A 21,271-nucleotide genomic window follows, 5' to 3' on the forward strand; every position below is an offset into this window, starting at 1 on the left:
AACATGAGCCGCCAAGTGCCGCGCCGCTTCAGAGGCCGTCCTTTTTGAAATAACTCAGACAGGAAGTCAGACAGCGGCTCGCGGTACCTGAGTTTTGCACTCAGTGGGGCTACGGCGTTAAAATAACGCGAAAGCTTCTTTCTAGAGCCATTCGTTGTCCAGTCTGGGCCCATGGTGGTGCAGCACGGCGGGCTCTGAAGAGGATCCTACGGAGATATGGAGGGCTCATATACAAACACGATTATACGCCCATAAAAACATAGTTATTAATATTATTTTTCATATCTGCTAATGGAGCCCCTGAAATGCTACCACAAAGCTTTATTCTTTGACACAACTTAATTCTGAACTTCATCTGATAAAGTATAATTTTTGTTATTAGGCTGAATGTTGCCCAATTTGCTCGTTTGCTTCCGAGTGTGCTCCGGCTGCTCCTCATGGTCCGTCCTTCTGCTCGGTGCATCGATTCATCCATCAACTCACGAGCCACACCTGTAAGTTGACAGCAAAACCCAACATGTTATGCTGAGTGTTACGTGTGCTCAGGCTATCACACCAAGCAAACTGAACACATAACTCATACTACATTATATCTAGTTCTATCTATCCATCGTCACTGGTCCAGATACTATCCACTGCATCCTTGGATGGAGTGTCAGCTTCTTGTGGGATCGATTCTTGGATTATTTTAACATTTGAAAGTCTTATAGCCGAACACTCTACTAATCGTTCCTCGCCAAACTGCACCAACATTTCTCATCATTGGATTCGTGAAGACGCCTGATCTGAAAATCACCGCCGCACTCAACGATGCCACCATAAACCAAACCACTGCAGCGTATTGTAAATTCTCCCATGTGACCCCCCTCCTCCGTGACCTCCACTGGCTCCCTGTTACATCCAATTCAAGACGATGACACTGGCCTTCAGGGCCATCAATGGAACGGCACCCGTCTACCTTCAAACACTGGTCAAACCTCATGCCCCGAAGCGAGCACTTGGCTCCTCTACTTCAGCTGGCCGGCTGGTACCACCATCGCTGAAATCAAACAAATGTCGCTCAGCAAAGTCCAGACTCTTCTCTGTTCTGGTCCTCAGTGGTGGAACGAACTCCTGACCAATGTCAGGACAGCAGAGTCACTGCCATCTTCTGAAAAAGGCTCAAGACTCACCTGTTCAGACTTCACCTCGACTCTGCATAGCATGACCCACTAACACCCCCCATCATAGCACTGTTGTTCTTAAGGTATGTTTGCTGAACAGCTACTACTTTACTCAGATGAGGACCGAACACTTGTTCTATTTTTTAGCTCTTAAATTATCGGCAATGATACGTTGTGGTTTCTTTGTTTCCTTCTTTTGACAAATGTACTTACTGTAAGTATGTAAAATGCCCCGAAATGGAGAAGTACTCTACATTGTAGAATGAATCTACAAGAATGCTCTTCTCTGCAGAAGATCTCACTGTGGTTTGTCGAGTGTGCGGCTGCTGTCCAGGTCAGGAGGAGGTTATATCCTCGGCAGCTCTGTGTTTTTAAGAAAACTCCAGCAGAGTTCTTCTTTGACTCACTGTAACCGCAGTCATTCAGGTTCAGGTCAGGGGAGTCTTTCAGTAAAAGTTAGTTAGGTAGTGACGTATCGACTTGTATCGAGTCCAGCAGATTAGTTTGATTACTTTGAGGAGAAGTTAATGTATAAACCTGTGTTCCAAATTTAGTATGCCGGAAAAATATTGAGTATGTTCCAATAAATAGTATGTCAACACTGCATCTGTTTGCACCTTGCAGTATGCAAATCAGCATGCCTTTCTGGCTAAGAGCAAGAGGCCAGAGGTCACGGCGCAATGTCACATTTCCCAAAAGTATGCGTACTGCTTGTAACGGTATGTACTTTGTAAAGATAGCTACGGCATGTATAGCCATGGTCCCACATGAACACCCAGGAAGGACGCAGACTTATGACCTTATGAAGCTTTATGACGTCCAAACGTCTAATGAGACAGCGGAGGGTTAATTAATAAAGGCAGGTATGTGAAGTTTATGGGCTTTGATTGATGGTACTGTTCAGTACTGGCTGCCTGCTTCCTCTGAGGATGACTCACATGCAGAAAGCATTGTGGTTTATCAAGGTATGCCTGCATAATTGTTACCACCGTCACTTTCTCATTGTGCGGCAACACCCACATCCTGTTGCAGATAATTTCTCTGTGTGTGGATGATTTATCTTGAACAGTATATATATAGTGCCCCCCCCCCTCCTGATATATGCACAATATTCCAGAAAGAAATGTGATTTTAACATTTTTCACCCTTCATTTTGTTCATTTTAAAGTTAAATGCATCAGTCTAGTGTGCTTTGAGAGCAAAAGGAAGCCAATCTTTGTGTAAATATGAGTGGTGATGACATCACATATAGTGGATGAGACAGGCCTCTGTATCAAGATTGATGAGGTGGGTTGCCGGGACAGTCGGCCCTTTTCATCCCCATCACCTTCAGCTTTTCTTTGATTTGCTCAAAAAAAAGTAATGAATATCACAAGGTTTATGCATTAATCCAGCTGGCACACTCCATTTTTAGGATTAAAATGTCAACGATGAATGATAATATCTGAGCTGTTGAGTAGAAGAAGCAATGCCACATGTCCAGTTGCATTTGGTATGATTTGCTGCCAGAAAGCGTTATTGGTGTCCCTCAGATATCCAACAATTCCCCCCAAACCTCATGTTCGACCATCGGTGACATGTTCTCCTGCACCCACACATTCCAGGGAATAACATGTTACCACTCTGCTCAGGTGTAAAGTAAGTTATGACTCAGTTCCTCGTCCTTGTTATGTCACCCCCCACTCCTCACCAACACACACTCCCACTCAAACCCCACCATGTTCTACTTTCAACGAGCCGCTGTAGACTGAAACCCCACTTCAATGGAAATTTGGTTTGGCTTAATCTTAACCTATTTCACATCACTTTGAATGTCATAGCAGACCCTATATACATGCGTTATTTGCCGGATCCCTGCCCATTAACTCGAGCCTGAGCTGCTGAAGACTTTTTTTTGCAGGAAGTCGAGTTGAGGATGCTGCAGTGCGGCTTGACAACCTCGTACAGTTGTAATGTAGGTTCCCTGAGAAATAAGAGCACTGAGAAGCTTCAGGGCTTTCTCACACTCACTGTATAGAAGTCTGGGTGCTGTGAGGGTCATGCACCGCTGAGATCCTGTGAGATACAGACTTAACATGAGAACAAACATGCTGACATGTATTTTTAACTGTGTGACAAATTGCAGAGAGCCTATGATGCGTCTGGTTCGGTGGGTGTCTTGCCAATTGCGGTTTTCTTTGTCACGTCTAAGAATTGTACAAAGTGATAATTACGATGCTGTTTTGTTGTGCTCGTTAATGTGTTATTGACTAGCAGGGAAAAGTAACTTAAGTATTATGTAATAACATATTAACATTTCTGGAGCACAGCCCTGCGACTTCAGAGGATGTTGTTCATGTCATTCATCGTGTTTTTTAGGCTGTTACAGGTTTAGCTGTTAGTAATACACACATTATGAGGAAGTCGTACTCACCTCCTGTTTTTCTCACTGGCTGCCGATGCTGCAGTGAGAATGTGATAATTAGTAATCTCTTTATTAAGTGGTCAGTTCCAAGAATTTAAAGTGTAGAAATAAACAAGAAGTCTTCCTATTCTCATAAACTGGAACAAATAATGTCCCTTATCTGAAGGTGCTCACTGTTGACTCGAGTATCTGTCCACTGTAGCATAGAAGTATGTTTACCATTACACACATCCATATGATCATTAAGAGTAATATCCTTTTGCTTAATTGCACTTTTCTGTGCCATTTTAATAAACATTTAGAAACATACACATTATTCTGAAGTATGCTGTTTTTAAATAAAAAGTTTGATCCTCTCTGCTCTTCAAATTTGCCGAGTAGACTTTTAACAAAAACCCCCCCGGGCCCAAAGAAAGCCTCCTCCTGTGCGTTTCTGGTTGCGAGGTCTGCATCCGTGATGTGCAACGGTTAAACTGTGGTGGAAAAGCCCGGCCTACTGACCGGCATCGCTCGCCGAGGCCCAAAAAGCACTCGTGCCATTCAGTCGTCTCCCTAACCACTCTGCTGCACAGCCCAGCTGTAAAAATAGATAGGAAAGATCGCCCTAGATATGCAGGAGCGCACTCGCATACACACACATGTAAGACGAAGATGTGGCATTTGTGGGGACGACCTCACCTACAGAGAAGAGCAACGAGACAAAGAGATATGAAACCACAAATAGTGCATTTAACTGAAATTGGGTGAACTTCTAACTTGAGCAAGCTGCCTGTTTATTCAGAGGCCCATTGTTGTTAAACTCACCCTTGTTGACCTTCGTCTGGTGTTAAACTGCAGTGGGTGCTTACCTCCACCAGGTGGCATTAGGTTCATGAAGAAGGCAGAAAGGTTAACTACAGCCCTTAAATAAATAGTGACTTTTATCCCAAGATGAAGAGATCTTTTACATTTTAGTTGAATTGAAAACTAGAGGTGAAGCCATACTTTATTCTCTTTTTTTACAGTTCAAATAAAACTCAGCTCAGTTATGTTTCTATTATATTTTTATGTATTTGCTAATCCTAACGACAAACGTAAACTAGACTGGAGGCTTATTTAAACTATATTGCATAAAACGTGTGTGTAGTCAGATTAGATTAAAATAGAAAGTACAATGATAATAATAAAATGATAATAATGTATGTATAGAGAGATTACTTGAGAGGAGGAAAACTGTAAATGAACATTGGCGGTTGGTGTTGGCCATGCATGCCCGGTCTGAATGCAAGTTTTACAGCTTACTGTAAACCAATACTGTAAACCAATACTCCTGCTGTATCAACATCACCACACTGTTAAAATACCTTCTGGGAACTGAAGTGAACCGGCTCAGTTCCAACAGGTAGTACATCTCGAACCTTAGTTTCTGGAAGTTTGCCCCAATGAAATGAAAAATTAACCTTTTTTACAGTTTAGCTGCTGCAGAACGTGACATAAACCAAAACAGCGGTTTCTTCTGTTTGCTCTCTGCCGGCGGTTGCCCCTCCTCCACTCCTCTTCCTCTCCTCAGGTCAGGTGCACAGGGACTATCTGTGATACCGGAGCCTTCACCTGGGAGCGAGAGGAAGGCGAGGCCGGGGAACATCGGAGGAAGGAGGGGGAAGGATGAAACAGGTGTGTGTGTGTGTGTGTGTGTGTGTTATGAAAAGCAGCTGAAGACTGGTTATGAAAACAGCCGAAGAATGGTTATGAAAACAGTCATGTTAATGTGCAGCTGTGAGCAGTAGAGCGTTGTGACTGATGGCTCAGTCGTGTCACCTGGATGCACGGACAGCGCTGGCAGACGACGCAGGTGAGTCCTTTCTATGAACTGTTTGTTTTCCACAGAGGATGGAAATCACAGGAGATTGGATTCTAAGCATCGAGCTTAAGAACCACCTTAAAACAAATGTGTGCTTCTGTTAGCGCCGTCAAACTCTGGCATTCTCAACACAAGGATTTAAAGGCTTGTACAGATATTTTTTAGTTTAAACAAATGTATAAAAGACAAATTACACAATATGCATATCAAATTTACCGTCTTTCTGTTTTGCAGGGTATTTAGTTTCTTGTTGTTGGGATTAAGGGTGAAGGTGTCGGTTAATGGAAATGGCAGACCATTAAGAATATTTTGTTCAAGGAAGGGGCAGACAAAAAAATAAGAATTATATTCTTCTTTCTGCTCCTTTCCAATCATGAAATGCATTAATTTATATATAAAGTGTGCTTATTTCTCTCCATGGTAATGTTTGCAGGATTGATTGGGGTGGTCGGGTCTGAGCAGCCTCGGGTCTCGCTCACCAGGGTTGCTCATCCATCTTCCAGCAGTAATTCAGCCCGAAGTGTTGGTACATTTCTGAGTATTTCATCATATGAAAACAAACTAAGCCGTGAATTCACCTTTTGCACCGTTTTGTTTGTGTGACGGAGTGGTTAATTGGGGATGGGTAGTGTGGTAAGGCCGTCTGTTTGGATCAGCATCAGTGATGCCTGTTGCCTGCTCACCTATATGATGTAGCCGAGCATGGTAACGCCGTGTAATGAGTTACTGTATCTTAGAGACTCGAGCAGCCGCTTCACCGTGTCGTCTCCTTCCTATAGCACACGCCACGCCGACACGCGTCTCCTCGGCATCATGGCCAAGGACAGTGTTGAATCTGGTACGTCTCTTTGAAGTGTTTATTTGATTTTAAACTATCAGTGTCATATTTACTTTGTCTTCCTTTTGTCTGGGTTGAAATCACCTCCTATAGGGGGTCACGTTTCTTCGGCAGATGCTATTAGAGGAGTTTTTTCTCACTTTGAGATCTGGTTAACAGCAGTACAGTACTCCCACATGCATATTAATATACATTCACACACACGTGTCCGTCTGTCGCTGGTGTAAATGATACATAACATCTTTGTGTAAATGGTGTCTGACAGGCCCTACATGGGAGGTGAGGGCCAACAGCCGCCGCTTCCACAGACCCAGGCAGAAGAAATCCTTCCTGTGCTTCGGCTGGGGCCGATACTCGGTGAGTCCTTTCCCCCCCCCCCGCGGTCACCTGACACCTGTTGGCATGCCGATGTGTTGAGGAACAGGTTAATGTGCTCATACGGTATGTCTCCCTTGTGCCCGTCTGTCTGTTGGTGTCGGTTGCCAGGACAACCTGGTCCGCAGCTACAAGTACTCCCCCCTAACGTTCCTGCCGCTGACGCTGTTCGAACAGTTCCAGCGAGTGGCCAATCTCTACTTCCTCCTCATGGTGGTGTTGCAGGTCAGATGAAGATCTGCTGTCGTCTCTCATGCTTTGACTGTTTTCAGGTTTACTATTTTATTGGCAGGATTGAGGGACAGAATGTTATTTTTAGTCTGAAATCATGGCAACGATGCTGATACATTCATATCCAGTTATTTTAGATCAAATGTCATCATGGTGGGCCATGAGCTATCTCTTATATTTTCTCTTAATTTTCTCTTAATTTTCTGTTTAGAGAAGAAATAAGATGTAAATTCCAGATTAAGGGTTGACTAATTATCTGCACCGATATTCAGAGTTTTTATGGTTATCTGTAATTTAAGCAGATTTGCTGATAAAAAAACTTTAATTTTAAAATGTGTGCTGCGATGCTATCACTACTCTCTGGTCTTTATTTTGTTTATTTTTACTTTATAAAACTTCAGGGAACTATTGTATTTGTTTTTTCATTTGTTAAACTTCCTCATATTAATGCTGCCGATGGCTCCCTGCATCTTTTTGTGTTACGGTCATGTGGAAAGGTTCTCAGAACTCAACATATGCTTTAAGAATTTCAACAAAGTCTTGTGTTCAAGAGTTGGTGTTATTCTAAATTCGGACACCTTTTGATCCTTTTTTACCACGGACAAATATCAGTTATTTATTTATAGATGTTTTACTAAAAGGACAGTCCCACTCCAGATGTTCTTAACCATCCAAATCAGTCATGTTGGTCCCACTTGATCATCGATTGCAGGGGTTTGGTCGATTGTTACATTATTAGTAAAGGCACTGCACCCTAAACATTATATATACAGTATATATTATATATCATTTCCATGTGTTGGTCAAAAAATTATGTAATGTGAATCTTTCTAGAATTTCTCTTACCTCAGAGATTCGAGAGACTTGTGTAACCTCCTTCTCCGTGTGTGTGTGTGTGTGTGTGTGACTGTGTGACTGTGTGACTGTGTGACTGTGTGTCTGTGTGTCTGTCTGTCTGTCTGTCTGTCTGTCTGTCTGTGTGTCTGTCTGTGTGACTGTGTGACTGTGTCTGTGTGTTTTCTAGTGTGTCCCTGCCATCTCAGCCATACCTTGGTACATCACCATCATCCCGCTGATCATCGTCCTCTCTGTGAGAGGAGTCAAAGACCTCGCCAACGACATGGTGAGGCCGACAGTCACCCGTACCCCCCATCCCCCCCCCCGGCTCACACACAAACACCTGATCTTAAACACAAATAAACGACCGGCCTCACGCATGCATTTATGCACTTGGCACTTCAAAAAAATGTCCGCACTCTTCTCCCTCCTTCATTGTCCGCATTGACTCCTTGTCCTCTCCTCATTGACGAAACCAGTCATCCCAGTAGCATTAATTTTCCCTCCCATCATTAAAGCTTTTCCTCTTAAATGCAGGCGTGATGTTTTGCATGGAGAATCCTCTGGTTAAGTGCATCGCTGAGTTACGGTCGTTAACAGCTCTGGGTGAAGCGCTTGCTTGACCTCTCTCTATTGACTAATCATTTAGTGGAGGGTGTAAATCTCCCAGCTGGTGTCACTGTAGAGCCCCGTAATGGCGTTTCTCCTCTCTCCTTTCTCCTGTTCAACCTTTCATGGCCACCTCACTCCCTCTCGCACGCTCCCCCGTCCATCACTCTTTTTCCTTTCCTCGTGCTTTTCCAACTCCATCTCTTCTCTCTTTTTTTTTTTTGCTCCGTCTTTCGTTTTCTCTCCATCTCCAGGCGAGGAGGCGCAGCGACTCTGAGGTTAACTCCCGACCCTGTGACGTACTCGTCTCCCAGAGGTGAGGACAAAGACAGTGTGTTATACTCTCTCCGGACTTCCAGTTTGAAACGGCCGTCTAATGAAGCACTAATGAAGTGTGAATGAGTGAATCCCTCGATGGTCGCTTTGTGCATTAGAGAGAAAAAACATTTTTCGCACCTATCGGAAGACGTGAACTATGACCAACCTCTTGATGAGGTCTTCTCCTGTCTTCTGAGATTACGTTTTCCTGTTGTTTGTGAGGCCGTTACACTCATAATGAAATGTGAACAAAGAGACTACAAGAAGTCATTTATACTTGATGTCAGCTTAACGAATATATCGAATATAGTTTACTTATCGATGGAAAGGAAACCTTCCTGTGTTTCTAAGAGTATAATGTTTGAAATATAGGCCTCCTCTGTGATTGTTTTTAATCAGAATTCATCTTAGAAAACCTTAATAATTTAGATGTAGTTTGTAGATGTGTGTGAATGGTTAGTTTGTGTATTTAAAGGTGGTAATTTGGGGTTAGGATATATAGAATTTGATTGTGGATTGTTTCCGTATTGTTGTTTGTATATATGGATTGTATATTTAGTGAGAGATGTGTGATCAGCAAATCTAAAATCTGAGCCCATGAAAGCCGTTTTTTCCCTCCAGTTTCAGCAGAGAACAGTGGAAGGATGTTTTTGTGGGAGATGTGCTGCGGATCCACAAAGACCAAGTCATCCCTGTGAGACCTTCATGATATAAAACACACAAATCAACAGCAGTAGTTTCGAGTATTTGTCGTTGCGTGAGTAGAGTAGTAGCAGAGTGTCTCCTGTAACTTTCTACTTTGCCTTCTTTCCTTTTATTCTTCTGCTTTCTCTCGTTCCTCTCAGGCCGACCTCCTCCTCCTGTGTAGTTCAGAACCTCACAGTCTGTGTTACGTGGAGACGGCAGATATCGACGGGTAAGAAATGAATCTGTTCTCTCATTCCACCTCAAATTCATCATTTTAATTCATGATCGCCGTATACATACATACTTTATAATGATTACACCTGTAACAGAAGTATAATCAAACATGTTAAAACAATTATCTTCTACAACATAAAAAAGAAAACTCAATATAATTGTAAAAAAATAATGGCACAAATTAAGGAGTTAATAGGAAGTTTTAGGATGTGGTTTTAAAGGTGTTATTGATTACAGAGGGCCGAGATCTTCGGGCTCCTGCTCTGTTGCCATGGCAACGACAAATACGTGGTCACCTTTTTAAAGGTCTAAAATCGCCTATGCACATCTGAGACGTTGTGGCGGCTCAAAGGCTAAAAAATGTCCAACACATTTAGGTCAGATTTCGTTCTTTTGTTCCCAGTTAGAAGACATTTAAATGAGTCTATATCATCAAAATAAGTAAGAGGTCAAGTCTCAAGTTATTATGCAAGTAATCAAAACAGTCCAGTTTTGAAGGAAAAGCCAAAAAATATCTCTGACAGATACTACTAGCAACAGCAGTTAAATGCCTTACAGTGAGGCGGTTGAAGCCTGACCCTCCGACACACAATGTGTGGACTGAAAAAATAAAGGAACAAATAACATATTCCCTGAGACTTCAAAAACATATATTCACTAAAAGGTGGAGCCCTGCTATGGGTATACTGATATATTTCTATTTCTTTTATTTCATCCTGCTTTATTCTATTTTATTTTATGTTTCTTTGTCATTATATAGTGTCCGTCCTTTTTATTGTAGCTTGACTGTTACCTTGTGTATGAAACAGCAGATATGATGAATATCATCCAGTCACAGGAATGAACATTGCATTCCTCTGTACGTATTAATAAATAATAATAATAATAAAGTGTGGTCTTTTCTTCATGCAGAGAGACGAACCTTAAGTTCCGGCAAGCGCTCGCTGCTACACACAACGAACTGACCTCTGACCCCTCGGAGGAGAAGCTCGCTGCATTTGACGGTGATTACATGTTGTTTTTATTAAGATGTGCTCATTATTAATGTAGAGCAAAAACAAAGCAGGTAAATGTTTGTCACTATGAGCAAACGTGTTGATTTTGCAGGTTTGGTTGTCTGTGAGGAGCCCAACGATCGCCTGTACTCCTTCAGAGGCCAGCTGCACTGGAGAGGAGAGCGCCTCCTGCTGGACAACGAGCACATCCTCCTGAGGGGAACAGTCCTACGCAACACAGAGTTTGCCTACGGCTTAGCCATATACACGGGTACATGTAGTGGAATTTATTCAGTTTAGAAAAGGGGATGTCATCGTGGAAGTTCTGTTTATGAGCGACAGTGAGGGGAAACATGATTCAGTGTTTGTTTAGAAAATGATGCTGAACCCGTCGAACTGAAAAACGACACCGAGCTAAACGTGGTGAAGAGCTTCCTCATAGAGGTGTATGATAACAGACAAATATGTTTTTGTGTCCTGGCCACCTATCCTCATTTCACCTTCTCCCGTGGCCTCCACTTGTTTCAATGACAAATTTTATTATGTGGAATACATTATGATGCTAATTATGGACAGTACTTAACTCTTGCAGCTGCGTCTGTTAACGTCTGGCAGATCACGGGCTCCTCCCGTCTTTTTAAGTGATCATTGATCGGATATTGCTGGACCAGGCAGAGGTGTCATGGATCTCGCTGCTTATGACCCTTTTCCGTTCTGGTGAAGCGGATCAATAGCTCAAATTCTTCCAGAGATGGGTTTTATACCTTCCATCACAGGCGTACTATTGGTGTGACCCCCGGTTGAGCCTGATGATAACTCTTAACCCTCCTCACACACACTTGACACAACCTACTTTGAATTATGCACCACCAAGGTTAGTGTTGTTGTAGCAGGACTAAGTTTCTGCCCTTGAACAGTTTGGAGATATGGCACACGTTCTCAATCAAAACTCCCAGCGGATCCGATGCTAACGAGTGTAACGAGCAGGACAGAGGATCGGTGGTCGGATCGGACTTTCACCCAGGAGACTCCGAGTTTGTGCTCTGTGTGAAACCATTTTGATTTTACCACAATCTTTGAGCCTAATCAAGTCATTTTGTTGTGCAATGAACCTGTACATTTCCTAAACTGATGCGAGAGGGTCCGTAAACTCCAGCGTGGCGTTTGGAAGCGTTCGGGCTGCTCACCAAAGCGTCGGGAGTGAGCTGGTGTTTTCTCACTACGTGTCGTTTTTACACATGCAGCTCCAGCGTCTTTCAGCACTCTGTGCGAGATCGAGCAAACATCACTGGGAAACATAATGTGATACTTTATTGATCCCTGTAAGGGAGAGTCTCTCTTCCCGCTGACCTCTCGGCAGCGGGGTCAGACACCCCCGGAACTGGTAGGGATTCAGCATCTCGCTCAAGGGCAGATCAGCAGAGGCTCACTGACACAAGGGCTTGAACCTTCACCCTCTGGCTGCAGGATGGCTCTCCCGACTCGCTCGGGCAATAGCATCTAATGGTTGTCTGCTCTGTGTCAGGCGCCGACGCCAAGATCCTGAGGAACAGTGGGAAGCTGAGAGTGAAGAGGACTCGGACGGAGAAAGTTTTCAACAGAGTGGTGATGGGGGTGAGTGTGTAAAAGGGCAGGTGGATGGATGACGACAACGAGACTCAGAGTTAACTCTGGTGCGTCTGGATTTCTAGATCGTCCTCGCTTTGCTGCTGACGGCGCTGCTCCTCGCCGTCGGCGCTGGCGTCTTTTCTAATTGGGTCATGAGCCACGCAGGGGTCCTGTCTGCTCTGGTGGTTAACGGCAGTCCTGCCTACACCGGCTTCCTCATCTTCTGGAGCTACATCATCCTGCTCAGCCCAGCCATGCCCATTTCTCTCTACATCTCGTGAGTTGCATCGACAATACTGCACTTGTTTGAGGGTCGGCAGGAAGGTTGTGTGTTCACGGTCCTCCGTGTGTCCGCAGGTTTGAGTTGATCCACACGGTCCACAGCCTGTTCATTGGCTGGGATCGGGAGATGTATTGGCAGCAGGCAGACAGACCGGCCGAGGCCAGGAATACCTCGCTGAATGAGGAGCTCGGCCAAGTGGGATACCTGCTGAGTGACAAAACTGGGACGCTGACCCAGAACCGTCTGCTCTTCAGACAGTGCTGCATAGCCGGGGAGATCTATGGTAAAAAACATAAACTAACACCATTTATATTGATATATATCACTATATCTACACATCTAATGATATTTAAGTGTACTTCTTACAAGAAAACAGCAACCCAAATGTCAGCGCCTCCATTTATTAGAAAACAAAGTTTATAACAAATCGCTTTTGTCCTTTTTTTAAAAATGATTATCTCAGCATTCTCTTTCAACAGGATGCACATTAAATTATGCATCTTTACAGGACCTTAAAGGGATAGTTCACCCTTTTTTAAAGTGTGGTTGTATGAGTCACACTGTGGAGCAAAGGTCCCTCTGACTTCCTCGAGAGCGAGACAACAGGAAACCCTGAAGATGCTCGTATCCAAAAGTCCATCTCCTAAATATTTAACACCGGCTCTGCCCGGGAAGACAAACTGTTATTGAAACCATGTCAGAATCACATCAACCATATGTCTGAGCCACTTCCTGCTTCGGCCCACGTTCGTTCTCACGGTTCTTTCTCTTTTTCGTTTTTGGTTCTTTCTTTTTTATTTGACTTCTCCAGATTCCAGTCCTGTAGTTATTAAATATAATATTTTCTCTGCTTTCATAGGTGATGCATCGGTCAGCGCCGAGGACACGGAGGTATAACTGCTCTCAAATCTGCATACTTGAACTGTAATTTGTTCTTTCTTCGCCTCTTGCTATTCTCATTATCTAGAATTTAAAGATACATTCTCTGATTTGTCCTCTAATCTCAAAATGTCAGAAGATGGAGTTTTTAATACATTTTCAGATTATTATAAATATGTAGGAAGAGTTTTACTTTATTAAATTATGAGAGGAGCTCTAACAAAAAGGGTGATTTAGTCCAGCGTCAAGAGGAAACATTTATTTTTAAAACATGAGAAGACACTTGAACCTGAACGCTGCTTCCAGTCATCCTGTACATGTTTTACTTTAATTAGATAGAACATGTCATAGTATGAACATCTGATTCTCCACAAATGTTCATATAAGTACAAACCTAATGAGTTGTTTCCTCCTGTCTGTGTTCAGCCCATGGACTTACGCTGGAACGAGTTCTCCTGCGGTGATCTGTTCATGTCGGCCCCCGGCCTGGTGGAGAAGCTCAGAGGGCAGCGGTGTCCCTTCAGCAGGGAGTTCCTCAGGGCTCTGTCTTTGTGTCACACCGTCATGGCTGAGCGGAAAGAAGGTAGTTTGTGTTGAGAGGATGCTCATGTGTTTGTGATTCAGATCAGAGTAGTTCAGTCTGGACGCCCAGAGAGCTGCCCCGTCTCTTGAATGATGATTTTAATTTTCCAACCCTTAGATAAGCGACTCACTGGATGATGATGACATTTGTGTTAGACAACATGTTTACACCCTCCTTGTGTGTCGGCTGCGTTCCTCCAGAGGCCCTGGTTTACCAGGCGGCGTCCCCAGATGAGACGGCTCTTGTCGGTGCAGCCAGGGAGCTGGGCTGGGCCTTCCTCTCCAGGACCAGAGACTTCCTGGTTGTCTCCGAGCTGGGTGTTCATCGTCAGTATCAGCTGCTCGCACTGCTGGACTTCACCAGCCAGAGGAGACGCATGTCTGTGCTGGGTGAGAGCAGCTCTCTAAAAGAATATCTGCAATCTCCTGTTACCTTTTGATAATTGCACTTATAGTGAGTTCCCGATTGTCAACTTCTTTCCTGAATAAAAAATAACTGTTTTCAGTGCGGGAGCCGGAGGGCGGGTTAAAGCTGTACTGTAAAGGGGCAGACATCGTGATCCTGGAGAGACTGCAGAAGGACTGTCCGTATCAGGAAAGGACTGAAAGAGCCCTGGAGGTGAAGTGGACTTTCTCCTGAACCTTTAGTGTGTGCTGTTATTGAGCAAACTACTTGTATGATACTCTGAGAGTATCTTTTGGTTTCAGTGTCATTATTAAAGAAGTATTTCACCGCTAGAAAGGTGGTCTTTTTTACAAAACTAGGCTGTTTATGAAAGGCCCACATATTTAATTGGTGCTACATGACCAGAGGAAACGAAGGAAAAAAATCACCGTCGCTATCGCAACTCGGCTGTGCTCGGATCTCCATTTTGCCCCAAGTTTCTTAAAGGGGTTCCTGAATATGTTTGCACTCACTGCACTGAGCATCTCCGAGTAGATAAAAGTTCTTCATCAATGATCAATACACTTTTCAAGAACGCATCAGGCCAGCGGTCTCGTCCAGAGATAGTCCAGGCATGAACCGCGGCGTTTATCTCAGGTTTTCTTTGTCAATTTTTCAATTCTGCCTGAAAGATCACTCGGTAAACAATGTGCATCCTATAGTAACGTGTGAACCTTTCCTGTCAGTTGTTTGCCCAGGCCTGTCTGAGAACTTTGTGTGTTGCGGTTCGATCTGTTCCTGAGGCATCATGGGAGCAGTGGAGGAAGACTCTGGCCCAGGCTGCTGCCATGGCGACGGCTGATCGTGACGCTCTGCTGGAAAAGCTATATGATCAGATGGAGAGAGAGCTGCAGGTGGGTTGTTTTGACATGTTTATTGTCAGTCCTGCTGATCGTTAACATGGATATGTTTTTGAATCACGCTTCATGGTTCCTGCTTTACTTTCCCTGAATAAAGTTGTGTTATAGAGCTAAAAGTTGCGTCCTTGTTTCTTAGCTTCTAGGGGTGACGGCGATCGAGGACCGGCTTCAAGAGGGCGTTCCCGAGACCGTGGCTCTGCTTCAACAGGCTGGCCTTAAAGTATGGGTCCTGACTGGGGACAAAACAGGTGTGACATACTGCAGCAGGAGGCGGGAGTGGCGTTACGTCCAATGCTGTAGCTGCATGTCTCACCTGTCTTTTCTGCTCCTTCGTCTCCGTCCTTGCAGAGACGGCCGTGAATATTGGATATTCTTGCAAGCTACTGGATCCTGATACCAGATTACTGGAATGGCACGAGCTGAGGTTAGCAATGATAAAAATACCCAAACACACTCAGGCACGCGCTCGCGCCAGCTCATTGATCTTGGTATGTTTGCCCCTGCAGACAGATCCTCCAGTCCCCAGACCCAGGGGTCAGTTTCTTCAAGGCCAGGCAGACAGAGCTGTGGGCTGCAGACAAGCAGGCAGCTGGAGCGAAGACGGCTGTGGTCCTCACCGGACCCGAGCTGGTAAACCTGAACTGGAAATAGGTCACGCATACAGTTTGAAACTGGATGATGAAACAATGTGTTTGAAGTGTGAACGCATGCAAATAATTTGACAAAACAAAGCTCAACAAGTTCCACATAAACATTTGAATACTAAATGATTAAATAGGTTGTTTTTGTCTGTATTTATATTAGTGAGGTGATAGAATTGTGTTAAAGCATATTTAGACACCTAGAAGATAAGGAGCCCTGATGTTTGAACACCAATATTCACTCCTTTTAGCTCTTTGTTTGGTTTTTACCAACTTCTGAGAGAAATATCTGCCATATACAGTATTTATGAATCAAAAACTATGAGCTGAAACACACAGATATCTGATTGTATTGATTATAGCATATATTAATTATATATACTGGCTGAACTAAAATGCCTTTAAACAAAGCAGCAGAGCACAGACAAACCTGAAGAATGTTTTCAGTATTTAAAGCCTGAACTGTTTGATGGTTTTGGACTTCAGGCGGAGTTCCACCAGAGACCAGACTGGGGGGCCACGTTCATGAGCCTGGCAGCACAGTGCCAGTCGGTGCTATGCTGTCGTGTGACACCTGGACAGAAGGCCGACGTCGTGGCGCTGGTCAGGAAACACACCGCCTCGGTCACCGTGTCCATCGGGGATGGAGCCAACGATGTCAACATGATCAAGAGTAAGACGGGCTGATAGAAACATGATGGAGATGTGAGTTTGTAGCTCTTAATTGTGTTTTTCTTCCCGTCCCCGACACCAGCGGCTCACGTCGGCGTGGGACTCGCAGGAGTGGAGGGGGGTCAGGCGGTGCAGAACGCCGACTTTGCGTTGTCCCAGTTCAGGTTCCTGCAGAGGCTGCTGCTGGTCCACGGCCGCTGGTCCTACAGGCGCATTTCCTCCTTCCTGCGTTACTTCTTGTTCAAGACCTGCGGCTTTGCTCTCGTGCACATATGGTTCGGTTTCTACAACGGCTTCAGTGCTCAGGTCAGACATGGACATGGGGTTTTTATGCATAGTCGGTGTATTACTTAGAGACGTGGGAGCGAAGCAACGTGCTGCTGTAGACGATGAAACCCACCTCCTAAAATCAGTGTCACGTCATTGTGTTACTTTAGTGTTTTTAGAGTTATTTGGAAACAAGCAAACTAACTGATCAAAGGGGAGACCAGCGACTTGGACTTTTGAACATGGCAAAGACGGCGGCTTCAGCTCCCCTCGGAAAGGGCTGTCTGATGCTCAAGCAGTTAAAATATACTAAATATACAAGTAGACATCTGCACTACCTCTCTAAAGTCCCATAAGGACCTGAAGTTAAACATCCTCCATCATAATCCTCCACGTCTGTCTCCGATGCAGTCCCTGTATGAGCCGTGGTTCATCGCTCTCTACACCGTCTTCTACACAGCCGCCCCCGTCATGTGCTTGGCCTTCTTTGAGCAGGTGAGAAGGTGGAAGAGACGGATGTTCTTCTAACTCAGTGATCGTATTCTGATGGATGTTGTGTTGTTGTAGGACGTGGATGCAGACAGCAGCCTGCGGTGGCCGGAGCTCTACAGGACTGGACAGAACCAGGAGATGTCCAGCCCTCTCATGCTGGCCTCGGCGCTCCTGTATGCCGTCTACACCTCACTGGTCCTCTTCTTCATCCCGCTGGGCGTCTACCACGACACAGCCTACGACTACCAGACCATGGCCGTCACCGTCGCCATGGCAGCCATGTTCAGTGCCACCGTTGAGGTCAGGATCACACTTTTCATGGATGTTTGCTGCTTTATTAATACTCTGAATATTGAATTTAAACCTTTTTTTATTCAATATTGTAAACATAATAACTGTTGAGTCAAAATCTTTTTGCCATTTAAAAAAGTTTAACGTTATGAGAAGTAGGATATTATTATTATAATATATAATATTAATTATATATTATTATTATATAATAATATATAATTATGAGACGTGGGATATTGTTATTACCAGGGCCATAGCCCAGATAATAAGAATAGATTGTACTAATTATTATATTATATTATTATATAATAATAATATATAATTATTATATATTGTTATTATATAATTATATAATTACATATTATTATATAATATATATTTATAATTTAAATGTATTATATTATTATTACTTAAATATTTATATGAACCTTAAGGTAATATTTGACTAATTTGCTTACATTTTATTTTAACTGACCCGCCCACAAACGACCCAAACATCATGAAACGTGTCTGAATTTGACTCTAACAGCAGGTGACAGCAGACAGCTGCTTATTCCGGTTGGATGATCAGTTTCTTAGTTTGTGAACTCTTGAGAAAACGAGCGTTCTCCTCCGGTGACGGTGCTTCCGTCCGTCTTGCAGATGGTGCTGCTGACCAGATTCTGGACCAAGTTCAACGTAGCATCAGTGTGTGTGTCTGTGGTGCTGCTGTTCCTCTGTACCAGGATCACCCACAGCACCTTGCTGTTTCAGAGATCACCCAGCGACTACTACTTCATCGGTACTCCCTTCTTCACTGAGCCATCACCGCATGATTCACTTCAGACAAATAATATCAACACACGGTCGACCACAGCAGGCAGAAACATCAATCTAATGATGATTTCATGTTGATCTGAGTCTGCCAGCGTGCCTTTGAGCAGGTGTAATTGCTCCGTGTGTTTCCATCAGGTGTGTCTGATAAGGCCTTCGTTGATCCGCTGGTATGGCTCGCAGCTCTGCTCACTACCTGGACGGCTGTGTTGCCTTCAGTGACCGCTCAGGCCCTCAATGTCATCCTCACCAGGCAAGACAAGCACAAGGTGAGACATCTGCATGGTGGCGAGGCTCTGCCAGCAGAAACTAAAGGTTCGGGGGATTTGGGGCTATTTTGCTTCCATAAAACTGTATATTTAGATGTTTTTTCACTACACTTAGATTCCTCCTATATTCACCAAAAGTTAGCATTCCATAATGCCTCATTATACAAATGTAATTAATCAACTGAGGAAGTTGCATGGTGATGTATATGAACTAAACATTTTACCTTATTCATCTTCAAAGGCCGTTTTCTCTGAGTGAGTTTTTCCTCAGACTCTGACAAACAACATCCACCAAACTTTTATATATTTATTTATATTCTGAAGGTTTATGTAAAAACCTTCAGAATATAGACAGGAATCAAACCACCGGGGGTCGTACGTTTAACATTCATAGCCTGATTTCTATCACATTTGTATTCTCAACGACGTGAAACTGGAATATGTCAACAAAATGAAACAGGATTTTTGAACCTGGCTTCATCCAATGATCAGATTGATTTTCTGAAAATGTAAACACGGCAATATCAAAGATAAACCGCCTTTGCACATTTAAACATTTCAGAAACTTTAGAATATGAAAAATAACTGCCTTATTTACGTATTCAAATAGGGAATTTGTATTTCAGGTTCATTTTTTTGACCCTGTTCACTTGTAAGTTCATAATTAAAACTGGAAATGAAAATATGTCAAAGTCACCTGGATGTTGGTCCTCCTCCTGTACTCCACCTTTCTCCCAAACTATTGAAGACTGATGAAATATCAGTTATGCAATATTTGTATAATTAATGTGTACATCCCACCGGGTTCTGACATTAAAACAAACGTGATGAACTTACAAACATAACCGTGACTTCAGGACCGACTCGGCATCACATGGACTCAGGTTGCCGTTTTACGTTATATTTAGGAGCCATAATAACATTAATAACCTCCTCTGAGTCGTTACTGCGGTTTAATTTCTACAAAAACAAGAGTGTGAGTTGTCGTAAAAGTGTAAAAGCTGACTCTCGCCTGGCTGTGATGCAGGTCCACACTGAGTCGGTGGAGCTGAGGTCAAAGTTGAGAAGGGGGACGTCTCTTCGCCGTTCCTCTTACGGCCTCTCTCAGGGGGCGGGGCCTGGACGCTGCATCGCGTCGGTGCCGACGGTGGACGAGAAGGTGACTGCAAGTAAGAACCCCACAAGCCAAATACTACACGGACCGCAGTCGCCAAATAGCATATGAATAATGATGAAGATACATTAAAGGGGACATATTTCATCATATAGATTATTGCTGTAACATTCAAAAGATGATTTTTTTTTTTTTTACATTTTGTGGGCAATTCTTGGCATGTTTTGTAAAACTATTTTTCAATAAAGTCAATGATATCCAAAACCCATTATGTCCTATAAATCTTCTTTATTGTCTTTCCATAGAGCGTTTACCTCGACATGAACGCCTCCATCTTTGTTGTTTGTGGTAGAACAGAAGAAAAGCGGCTCACAGGGGATCAAACACAATAAACCCACAGCACTGCTTTGTTTTACAATTGTTTTATTTGTTAATTTATTTCAAAACACGCAATTTTTACCCATATTATCCTTTTAAGTTTTTATTTTTCTGTAACAGTTATTACTCAGATTTTTTTCCTTCACAAAAGTCTCAACTAGAGTGAGACTAAAAGTCCTCCACAGGCTCTCCGGCTTCTGCAGTGGGAGGAGGGAAAAGAGGCTCTCTGACCAGACGTGTGTGTGTGTGTGTGAGTGTGAGTGTGTGTCTATGTCTATATGTGTGTGTGTGTGTGTGTCTTAAGTGCAATAGGTGGAACTTCCACATGGCCAGTAAATCACAGGACCCGTAGCAGCCCAGAGAGCTCACCATTGTCTTCTAGGTTTGGTAGCCAGATTGTCGTACCTCTGATTTCATCTTTGGTTGTCAGCAAACACTCTCCAAAGGCAGACTCACCCTCTCCAGCATGTGCCCGTGTCTGTTTGTGTGTCTGTCTGTCCGTCCGAGTGCAATATAAGCCACCGTCTCCGGACGACTTTGTAAACTTAAGGTAAGTACAATGTACGTGTCTTTGCATTGATTGTGGCCCTTCCTTGGCGCTGGGGACAAAGACGGTCGAACATTGTAGGACAAATGGAGCCATGAGCGGGGAGGGGTCAGCTTGCAAACATCAACATGGACTCCATTTTGATGTCAGTGGCAGTTTGGGGCATTCGTGTGAAGCTGTGTGACATCAGTCTGGTGGAACATGGGCCGCTGTAGTGCCCTCCGCCCCCCCCAGCCTCTCCCTACTGGACCCCGAGGGGCTGGGGGGTTCTCCGGCCGCTCCAGCTCAGGGGAGAATGGGGGGAGGTGGGATGGGGCAAAGGTCATGGAGGTCAAAGTGTGAGCGGGAGTGTCGTAATGTGGAGGGGAGGGGAAGGGGTTGTACACTCTGACCCAGCAGCAACGATTAAGATTGGGGGGGTCAGGTGTTTGCATAGTTCTCTGTGCAAAAGCCACCAACCGGAGCCATTTTTATTCCTCGCGGCTGGTTACATCATCATTAGATTAGCAGGAAGTTGTGGTGGGTGATGGGGAATATGGGCTGTGCACCACAGCGCTCGTTCTCTACTCCTGCAGAGCACTACACTGTGGCAGCAGGGT

General features: G+C 44.0%; 1 protein-coding gene across 2 annotated transcripts; it reads left to right on the top strand.

The window, feature by feature from the left end:
- The first annotated feature begins 5,178 nt into the window (after window positions 1-5,178).
- Window positions 5,179-20,009, top strand: atp8b3 (ATPase phospholipid transporting 8B3). Of its 2 annotated transcripts, XM_084011318.1 has the most exons (29): window positions 5,179-5,398; window positions 5,841-5,929; window positions 6,187-6,245; window positions 6,511-6,602; window positions 6,732-6,845; window positions 7,876-7,974; window positions 8,552-8,613; window positions 9,237-9,309; window positions 9,461-9,531; window positions 10,449-10,540; window positions 10,644-10,802; window positions 12,057-12,145; window positions 12,223-12,416; window positions 12,497-12,705; window positions 13,282-13,313; window positions 13,728-13,884; window positions 14,085-14,273; window positions 14,390-14,502; window positions 15,015-15,182; window positions 15,325-15,436; window positions 15,537-15,612; window positions 15,695-15,818; window positions 16,316-16,502; window positions 16,584-16,807; window positions 17,180-17,263; window positions 17,336-17,560; window positions 18,194-18,332; window positions 18,503-18,633; window positions 19,661-20,009. In XM_084011318.1, exons 3-29 carry the CDS (start codon window positions 6,221-6,223, stop codon window positions 19,856-19,858), a joined length of 3,438 nt encoding a protein of 1,145 aa, XP_083867444.1. In that variant the 5' UTR covers window positions 5,179-5,398; window positions 5,841-5,929; window positions 6,187-6,220; the 3' UTR covers window positions 19,859-20,009. The 2 variants fall into 2 exon arrangements, with proteins under 2 accessions (XP_083867444.1, XP_083867443.1); XM_084011317.1 differs by lacking the exons at window positions 5,179-5,398; window positions 5,841-5,929 and having other exon boundaries at window positions 6,064-6,245.
- The last annotated feature ends 1,262 nt before the right edge of the window (window positions 20,010-21,271 follow it).

Source organism: Eutrigla gurnardus, assembly GCF_963514095.1.
Source record: "Eutrigla gurnardus genome assembly, chromosome: 6".
Classification (NCBI taxonomy): domain Eukaryota; kingdom Metazoa; phylum Chordata; class Actinopteri; order Perciformes; family Triglidae; genus Eutrigla; species Eutrigla gurnardus.

What these genes read in the sequence shown, in the direction of transcription:
- atp8b3 (XM_084011317.1), top strand. Translation starts at nt 6,110, where the DNA reads ATGGTAACGCCGTGTAATGAGTTACTGTATCTTAGAGACTCGAGCAGC. An exon ending in CGGCTTAGCCATATACACGG is followed by an intron (nt 10,803 to 12,056) that starts GTACATGTAGTG and finishes GCTCTGTGTCAG; the next exon opens with GCGCCGACGCCAAGATCCTG. An exon ending in GCTTGGCCTTCTTTGAGCAG is followed by an intron (nt 17,264 to 17,335) that starts GTGAGAAGGTGG and finishes GTGTTGTTGTAG; the next exon opens with GACGTGGATGCAGACAGCAG.